Here is an 8,964-nt window from a genome sequence, read left to right on the forward strand (position 1 = left end):
AGAAACTTAGTTACAACCAATGAAGGCATTAAAGGGCCTGTTCTCAACACATCAGAGGCTGCAGGTGGCAGACAAGGCTAAGCAGCCCTGGGGCCAAGGAGAGAAGGGACGGGGCGGGCTGCTGCCAGCACGGTGAGGAGTCAGGTGGTTCTGGCACCTGCCAGGTGGGCTCAGGGATGACTGACAGCAGCCTCGGAGCCTATCTCAGCAAACGACCTGGGAACAGAGTCAGCGGGTGGGGGTCCGGGAGCAGCCACTCCCTCACCCAGCTGGCCTGCCTGTACATGGGCAAGAGCGCCCCGGGCTGGCCCCTCTCTGCCTGCCCTCCCTTGCTCTGAGCCCAGCTTCCCCGACCCTGCAGCCGAGAATCAAGATAAGGGGTGGGGGGTCTGGAGGGACGCGAGACAGTGGACAACAGAGACCCGAGGAAGCACTGGCACCCACCTCGCTCCAGCTCGCTCACCCTCTGCAGCAGCGCGTTCAGGGTGCTCTCTGTCTTCTGCCGGTGAGCCGAGGTCTCGTTGTGCAGCAGGGACTTCTCGTCCTCCAGCTCCGCGACCTTGCGCAGCAGCTGCCTCTCCAGCTCCCCCAGCCGCCGCTGGAGCACCTCTCGGAAGTCGCCGGGCAACGCGGCGGTAGACACGTTCCCTCGGAGCTGGTGCTGGGGGGGCGGGGGGGAGGGGGGAGGAACAAGCATTAAAGGCCAGTCAGAAAGAAACTGTGACATGCAGCTCTGACGGCCCCGCCACAGGGGGAGCTGCTTCCCAAAACGGGAGCATCACCCCAGTGGAGCTGATGACACAAAGGGGAGCGGTTCACAGATGCTTTTTTTTTTTGGTATGGCAAGGATTTCAAAGTCAGACAATTACTTTGCGGCAGTATCTGAAACTTAGGAATCTCATTCTTCCCCTCTCAAAAAAATCGATCTTGGCACCTCTAACTAGAAAGACAAAATGTTAACCAACATCTATCATTTTCCAGCAAAACCCCAAACACAGCCAGGATCTTTTTTTTTTTTAAGGAGTTAATCAAACGGTACTCGACGCGGATGCACTTTCATCTAGAAATGGAAACAGCCCCCCAGTGTGGCCCAAATGCTGCGTGTGGAGACATCACTGGAAACGGAGATCTAAAACACGACGACCCTGAATTCCAGGAACCCGGGCTTCTGATGCCGCTTCTACCCCCTCCTCCTCCCTGTTCCTGTCACTCCCCTATCACCATGCGAGCTCCGAGGCAGCCTGCCGCTTCCCAGCCGCCAGCCCCAGCCAAACTATGTGTCCCCTCTCTCCAAGCTCCAAATTGCTGAATGCAGTGACTAGGACCTGCCTCCCAGGGTGGTTGCAAGGGGTAGAATTAGATACTATGTCTACACGTCTTTAGGGCTCCAAAAAGGTTAGCTGTTATTCATCATAATGAATTAAGGAATACACAGATGCTGGAAATACCGTCTGTAACCATCATGCCCCGGGTAATCCTCAAATAATGTTGCAATAATCACCACTTGTCATTGAAACCTAGCTTTGCTAAGAAGGATTTTGGTAAACATGTTGCACAGAAACGTCCACACTTCGTAGCAGAGATGGAAATGAAATGAAGGTTTCTCTCTCAAAGTTCCAAACTGCATCTGCCTTCGGAGAGAAGCTGGGATAAGGTCCTTTCCCACAAAGCACGCGGGAAGGGCACCTTAGGACCGCGCGGCTCTCCAACGGATGCCTTTGAAGTTAACCCGGCTTCCTCCAAGGTGAGTCCCGGTGCGGGGTGCGGCCGTGACCCTCCAGCCCGCGCTGCGCTCGCGTCCCGCCGCTCCGGACCACCCCGACCTGATTTAATAACGGAAATGCGGGGGGCCAGGGGCCGCTGACCTCACGCAGCAACCTCAGGTCACCCCGCAACAGCCTCCCGGAGCGCGCGGGGCCCCGGGAGACTCGGGGACTTGCAAGAAGAGATCGGGGACTTGCAAGAAGAGAGCAGGATCGGCCAGCCCGAACCTCATGGAGTGAGTGGCCGCCCAGTGAGCAGTCCTGGCGCGCGGGGGACTTACAGGGTGGAGGGTGTGAGCCACGCAAGTAGGATCTAGACCTCCCGCCCCAAACCCAGCTCATTCCATTCCCGCGTGGCCTCGTGGGCAGGACCGCGCGCCCCACCTCTGCCCGGCCGTCCCCCGCCCGTAGGACCCCGGCGCCCCGCTACCTCCAGGCTCTCCAGACGGTCCTTGAGGGTCTGCAGCGAGCGGCTGAGCTGCTCCACCAGGTGCCCGGGGTCCCGCGGCAGGTCGCCCATGGTGTCCTTGCCCGTGGCCGCGCGGCCCGGCGCCTTGGCGCCGGCCAGCCCCTCGAAGCGGCCCGTGGGCCGTGAAGCTCGCTGATGGTCCGCGCTGCGCGCCAAGAATTTTCTTTTTGTTGAAACGATGGTCTCTCTCAGCTGTAGCACCGCCGTGCGCAGCTCCTCCTCGGGGCTCAGCGCGCCGCCCGGCCCCCCGGGGGGGGAATTCCCGGCGCGCGCCGCCTCCGGGGGCAGCGCGATGCACACGAAGCGGCTGCCGGGCGCCGGGACGTCCTGCGCCGCGGCGGCCACGGCGAGCGCCACCCCGGCCGCCAGCAGCGCCAGCATCGCGCCGTCGCCGCGCTCACTCTGGCATCCGCGGGCGGGAGCCGTCGGGGCGCGCGGCTGGGGCGCCTTCAGGGCGGGCGGACGCCTGGCGCGGTGCCGGAGGGGAGCGGGGCTAGAGTCCGCGGAACGGCCGCCGCACCCGGCGCTCTGGCTGGGCCGGCCCGCGCGTCCCTTTCTTAAGCTGGGGGGTGGCGGCGCGTGGGGCGCGGCGCCGCGAGCTCTGATTGGCCCAGACGGGCGCGCATCACGCGAGAGGCGGGGCAGGGGTGCCTTCTCACCGCGGGCAGGCACGGGGGCGCGAGCTCCAGAAGCCCCCCAGAAAGAAAGGGCTGAAATTTAAAAAATCCCCGGGGTGCCCTTAGGAGCCTTGGCCGGCGAATCCAGTTGCCCCTCTGACCCACCCGAGGAGGCCGACGGCGCTCCCCGAAGAGAAGCTGGGAGCCCCCTGGTGCCCCGGCGCCCCAGGTGAGGTTGCTGGGCGCCAGGCGCGGCGGGAGGACTCGCTTACCGGTCGCCGCAGCCCCGAAGTGGGGGTCGCTGACACCCACTTCACAAGGGAGAAAGGTGAGACGTCCCTGGAGGGTCTTGAACCCAGGGCTGTGGTCTCGGGGCACCCGTGGCTGGCGTGGGCTGCTGCCACTTGACGCTGAAGGTGAGAAGGAGACACACGAGGCTCCCCAGGACACACACCCCCCTCCGCATCCACGTCCCTGTCCCCGCCTGGGGAAGATCCTCAGGTCCGCGGGGACGGACTCAGGCTGCAGGCGCTGACTGCTGGAGGGGTCGCCCTCACACAGTGCGTGCAACAGGCGTGGAGTGGGGCCAGGGTCAAGGCCACGCGCAAAGCTCTCGACAGCCCACCAGATGGGGACCTTATTCAGCAAGACCTGGGCGGGATGGGGTTCATTCCACCGCAGTCATCGTAAATGGTGCCACGGAGTAAAGCCGTGCCCCACCCATGTGCTAGTATATGGGGTGCGCACATGTCCGGTTTCTTAGTTTGAGACCCCTGTGCTCAGATTCTTGGAGAGAACAGATATGGACAGAAACCCCAAAAGGCAGGAGCACATTCGTTTCCAAATCTTGTCTGTGATTTACAAACAAGTTCCAGGAGATTTTCAATGCACAGCTGCAGACTGAGCTGGTTTACTGCACGTTATAAATGGAAATCCTCATTTTTTTCCTCTATGTTTTTTAAGAAATCCAGTTGCAAGGCCATTCATCACATTATCCGTTATACCAGAAACAAATGGATTTGTCACTTGTGCACAGAAGCTGAGGTTGATTCTGTATCAAACTGTATCAAAACAAATAAAATCATGATGATGATATAAAATAGACTGCAGTGATTAATCTCCAGAAACCCAATTTTGATCTGCTTTGCACTTCAAACAATAGCTTCTGTTATGTAAAGAGCTGTTGGATATTCAAGGACAATGTTGCTAAATTATAAGAAAAGGTCTGTTCATGAAAATCTCTTCATGGATGAAATGAGAGACAGGAAGTCCGGTCTACACAACACCCGAAGCAGAGGACAGTGAACTCGGCGATGGCTCAGGTAAGAGCATTCGTTAATAGAAAAGGTGTGGGTGGGCCTGGGGAGGGGGCATTGGGCTAATGTCACCAGCAGAACAGGTATCAGCTTCACACTGTCAATTCGACCTTGGATAGATTCATGCCTCCTGCATCTTTCTGACTCCAACCCCTTGGGAACTCCAGAAGTTTAAAGGAGCTCACATTATACACAAATTGCAATTATGAAGGTGATGAGGTTGCAAAGCACTTTATAAAATGCTACATTTTAGATGATTCCGTAAGGCACCAAATCCAGACAGGTTCAGAATGATCCAGATAAGGATTTCACTTTCAATTTTCAACTCATTGGGTTGATTTTTATTTATTTATTTTTTAGACCACGGTGGATCTTAATTGCATGTGACAATAGAGTGCTATAGCTCCATATATCCTTTCTTGACACAGACCGAAGCATTTATATTTTCAACTACTTGAAATACAGCCTGGTTCCTTTAATAATTAAATAAAATCAAGTGTTTCCAGAATTCTAATTTCCTCCTGCACAAAGAAAGCACGAAACAAAAATAACAAAGCCTATATCCCCCAATAATTACTCTTACATTTCCCAAAAGAGGTTGCTATGTGAGACCTAATCAGGGACATTGCCAAAGCCCAGACGGAAAGACGGAGGCCTTTAAGATGTTATTTTGTTTGAACGCAGTATAAGCAGAGGGCTTAGGTACAAGAGTAGATGCTATTTGGGGTTTTATTTTGTCTTCCTGACGAGAAGTCGGCTGGCTTAGGAACAAGGGACTGAGGCCTAATAACAACACTGTCACTAGCTAAGTGGTTTATGGCAAGTCACGTACCCTCTATGGACATCTGTTTGCTCGTGTAGAAGATTTGAGGATTAGACTGGGCTCTCCAAAGACACACCCACCCACCCCCGGCTCTGCTCAAGAGCTGACAGTTTGAGCAAGAATCACTGTTCAGGGAGATGAAGGTCCCAGGACTTTGTTCTTTCTGCTTGTGTTAGGAACCACCTGTGTCCAGGGCGAGCCTGGGAAGGCAGGCAGGGGGTGTGTGTATGCAGCAGGCAAGCGTCCGCATCCGGGGATGCTGTGGCTGTGATTGAAACCTGCTCTCCACAACAGGAAAGCTCACCCTTGATCTACTCACAGCACAGCAACTTGTCTGCCTGAAGGATCCGCGTGTCTGACTCAGCTCCCCGCGAGGGTGGCGATGAGTGGCAGAGACCTGGGCCCACAGGTTTCCCTCTGCTTGAGAAGTCGTGCAGCTCTGCAGCCGTGAATCAGCGCCACCCCACCTCTTAGTGCAACTGACGCAGCAGCCTAGTAACCACCCACTCATTCCCTTTGTCTCCGGGCTCCCGGGTCAGCTGAGAGCCCCGTGTGGACTCGCACCGGGTACTGGGAATCCTGATGAGCTCATTCTGCCTCCATTTGATTGCCCCATCTGTTTGGTTCCCTTGTTCTTCTCACATGCATTTTTCATCTCGGTCTTCTGGGAGATGTGCTAATTTCCACCGTGGTGTCAGAGGACCCCATCTTCCACTTTCTTACATCTCTTCCTCTCTGTCTCAGCGCCACTTGGGAAGTCAAGAATGCGGTGTGAGCTCCAGGAACAGCCGCCAAGGACAGCCCCCTGCAAATGGAATCCGGGAGCTGTCCTCGGTGCTGAATTCCCATTGGGCGGACTACAAGTGTGCGGGGTGGAGGTTTGTGTGTGTTTTTTTGTAGGGGGCGGGGTGGGATTCAGTGCAAATACAAAACGAAATGTAGAGGCTCCAGAGAATTGTAACTAAAACTCTCTTAAGCCTAAAATGCGAAGGCCCTTTCAGGGGTGGATTTTTTCCCCCCCACTAGACTGAACTCCACCGGTAGAGTAGAAAGTGCTTGAGCTTTGGAATCAAGCAGCTCTAGTTTCAACCCCAGTTTTATAACTTGCCATTTGACCTTGAGAGGCTGGCTTGACCTCTCCGCGCTTCAGTTTTCTTGTCTCTAACATCAGAGCTAAGTTTACTATGGAGCATTATTGTCAAGCTGCCGTGAGAATGAATGTAACATGTCTGGCATACAGCAGGTGCACAATAGATGTCAATTGTCCCTTTTTCTTCACTGAGTTCAGAGCTAAATTATATAAATTCTTTTTTTAAAAGTTAAAAATTTTCCTTTATTTTCTACAAAATCCATTTGAAATTAAAGCACGAATTCTTGAAAAAAGAACAGGCTAACCTCTTTGGAGGAGAAACAAGGAATGAGAATTTCAGGAAAACTTACTGGTGTTTCAGCAAGAGGAAGTTATCCTACTTTGTGTGTGTGTGGGGGGGTTAAAAGATAAAATTATTGTGTTTTTTAAACTTTAATTATAGGATTCAGTCCAACTATTTCACATCTACACTCACTTAGCAGATATCACTAGACTGTGTACCCAACTGTTTTTAACAAACAAAAAAGGCTTTTGGTGGCATCCTCTGATTTCAAGCAATAGAACAAGTTGCTGGATAGATCAGGTGTAGTATGTTAGTTCTGTTCTTAAAAGAAGAGGATAGTAGACTTGGGATGGGAGGAAGCTGTAGGAAAGGACCTCATCAACTTGGTTTGCTTGGAGAAAATCAGTTTCTCTATATTAGGAAACTCTGAAAAACTGCCTCTTTCACATAAGTTACAAGTAGTGAATTTGGTCTGTATCTAATAAAAATGTGTAGCTTAAGCCCAGTCAGTGTGGCTCAGTGGTTGAGTGTTGACCCATGAACCGAGAGGTCCTTAGTTCGATACCCAGTCAGGGGTTGTGGGCTCAATCCCCTGTGGGGGACGTGAAGGAGGCAGCCGATCGGCATGTCTCTCTCATCGATGTTTATATCTCTCTATCCCTCTCCTTCCCTCTCTCTCTAAAATCAATAAAACATTTTTTAAAGTTATTAGCTTAATAGTTCTGTATAGGTCAGGCACACAGATAGCTTGCTTGAATCTTTAGAAGTGAGAAGTTATACATATATGCATAACCCATGGACACAGACAATAGGGTCGTAAAGGCCTGGGGCGGGGGAGGGGGGGAGGCAGGTTAGAAGAGGTCAATGTGGGAAACAGGAGATCCATGTAATACTTTTAATAATAAAGATTGAAATATATATATGCGCATCTATATATATAAAAACCTAAGCGACTGAACAACCGGTCGACTGGTCGCTATGATGCACACTGACCATCAGGGGGCAGACGCTCAACACAGGAGCTGTCCCCTGGTGGTCAGTGCACTCCCACAGCAGGAGCGCTGCTTAGCTGACCTACTGGTGCCAGACGCCATGGCTCAAGCCTCTCCCACCTCCACGGCAGTGGCAGGCTCAGTGGGACTGGGATGAGCAGGAGCAGTGCTGGCCCAGGCTCAGGCTCCTCCCCTGGCCTGCAGGGATCGGGCCAAGGGGTCCTGGATTTTGAGAGGGCTCAGGCCAGGCTGAGGTACCCCACCCTTGCACGAATCCATGCCCCAGGCCTCTAATATATATATGAGTTGGAAGAGATTTTTATAGAATTTAGGAGATAGTTTCAGAAAGGTTAAAAGGTCATCTGGTTACTTAACAACAGGGCCAGGCTGGACTGAGGTTCTCTAGTTCCCTGTCGAGGGCTCTTGTCGTCTCTGTAGCACTCCCTAACTTACTCATTAGACCCGTTTCAATGCTTGGCTTACTCAAAAACAGCTTTCTTAAAAACCAGTAGTTTTCCACACCAAACCCAATGATCATTTTTCTACAATTCTCCTGAAACATTGTTGGCTAAGTCCTTTTTATTACTAAAACTTTCCATTGTTGGTTTCTACGGCATTGTATTCTTTTGGTTTTCCTTCTTACTTTCTGAGCATTTTCTCTTTCTTTCTTTCTTTCTTTCTTTCTTTCTTTCTTTCTTTCTTTCTTTCTTTCTTTTCTTCCTCTCTCTCTCTCTCTCTCTCTCTCTCTCTCTCTCTCTCTCTCTCTCTCCTACCTTCTCAATACATGTGTCCAAAGTTGAGTTGTCATAGCTCTCTCCTTTCTCTCACCACAATCTCTACATGAGCAGTTCATACTCTTAGCTATGATTTCTATGTTAGTGTCTCTACCGCTCATCGGCACAGAGCTCCGAACTGCATGAGAGACATCTCAAGGATATACTACCAGCACCTCTAACTCAATGTGTCCTCAACTAAATTCATTGTTCTCTTCCCCATCTCCTCTTTCCTTCCTCCTGCAGTCCCTATTCCTGATGCATTAATGCTTTCCAAGTCATCCAAATTGAGAATTTTGTAGTTACTGTGTCTCCTCTCCAACCCCTCAAATCCATTCCAATTCTAGTGAGTTTCTAAGTTCTAGTTATACTTTTACAATATGTCAACTCTACATTCACGGCTACAACCTCATGACTGCTGTTCTAAACTATACGATCGCCTCCTAACTGAATTCTCCAACTCTTCCATCTGCATTTCAGCTACTCCAGCATTTTATTTCCAGGCCTGTTTTCCTGAAGCACAACTCTAAAGCCTTTAACTCCTCTGCTCAGAAACCTTCAGTGTTTCTCTGTGCAAATTTGTAGACTCCTTAGTCTCCATCATCTGCCTCCCAACTTCCTATTCAACCCTGTTTTCTACTCTATTCCTTGATCTACCCTTCACTCCAACCACAGTAAACTATTTGAGGCTTTTCATACGTAACCCGCACTTCCCATCCCTCAGATTTGGAGTTGAGGTTGTTTCCTACGTCTGGAATGACCTTTCTACCAGTTCTAGAACCACAAGCTCATCCATGCTTCACAGCTCTACACACCTGTTGCCTTTCCCACAAAGTTC

General features: G+C 51.8%; 1 protein-coding gene across 1 annotated transcript in view; it reads right to left on the reverse strand.

Moving 5' to 3' along the window:
* Positions 1-2,711, reverse strand: part of NPTX2 (neuronal pentraxin 2) — a 7,618-nt gene extending 4,907 nt beyond the window's left edge. The window contains 2 exon segments of the mRNA XM_006097686.2: positions 445-661; positions 2,194-2,711. Of these exon segments, the coding sequence (XP_006097748.3) occupies positions 445-661; positions 2,194-2,613 (637 nt within the window). The 5' untranslated portion in view covers positions 2,614-2,711.
* Positions 2,712-8,964: the final 6,253 nt, after the last annotated feature.

This window comes from Myotis lucifugus, unplaced genomic scaffold, assembly GCF_000147115.1.
Source record: "Myotis lucifugus unplaced genomic scaffold, Myoluc2.0 scaffold_208, whole genome shotgun sequence".
NCBI lineage: Eukaryota > Metazoa > Chordata > Mammalia > Chiroptera > Vespertilionidae > Myotis > Myotis lucifugus.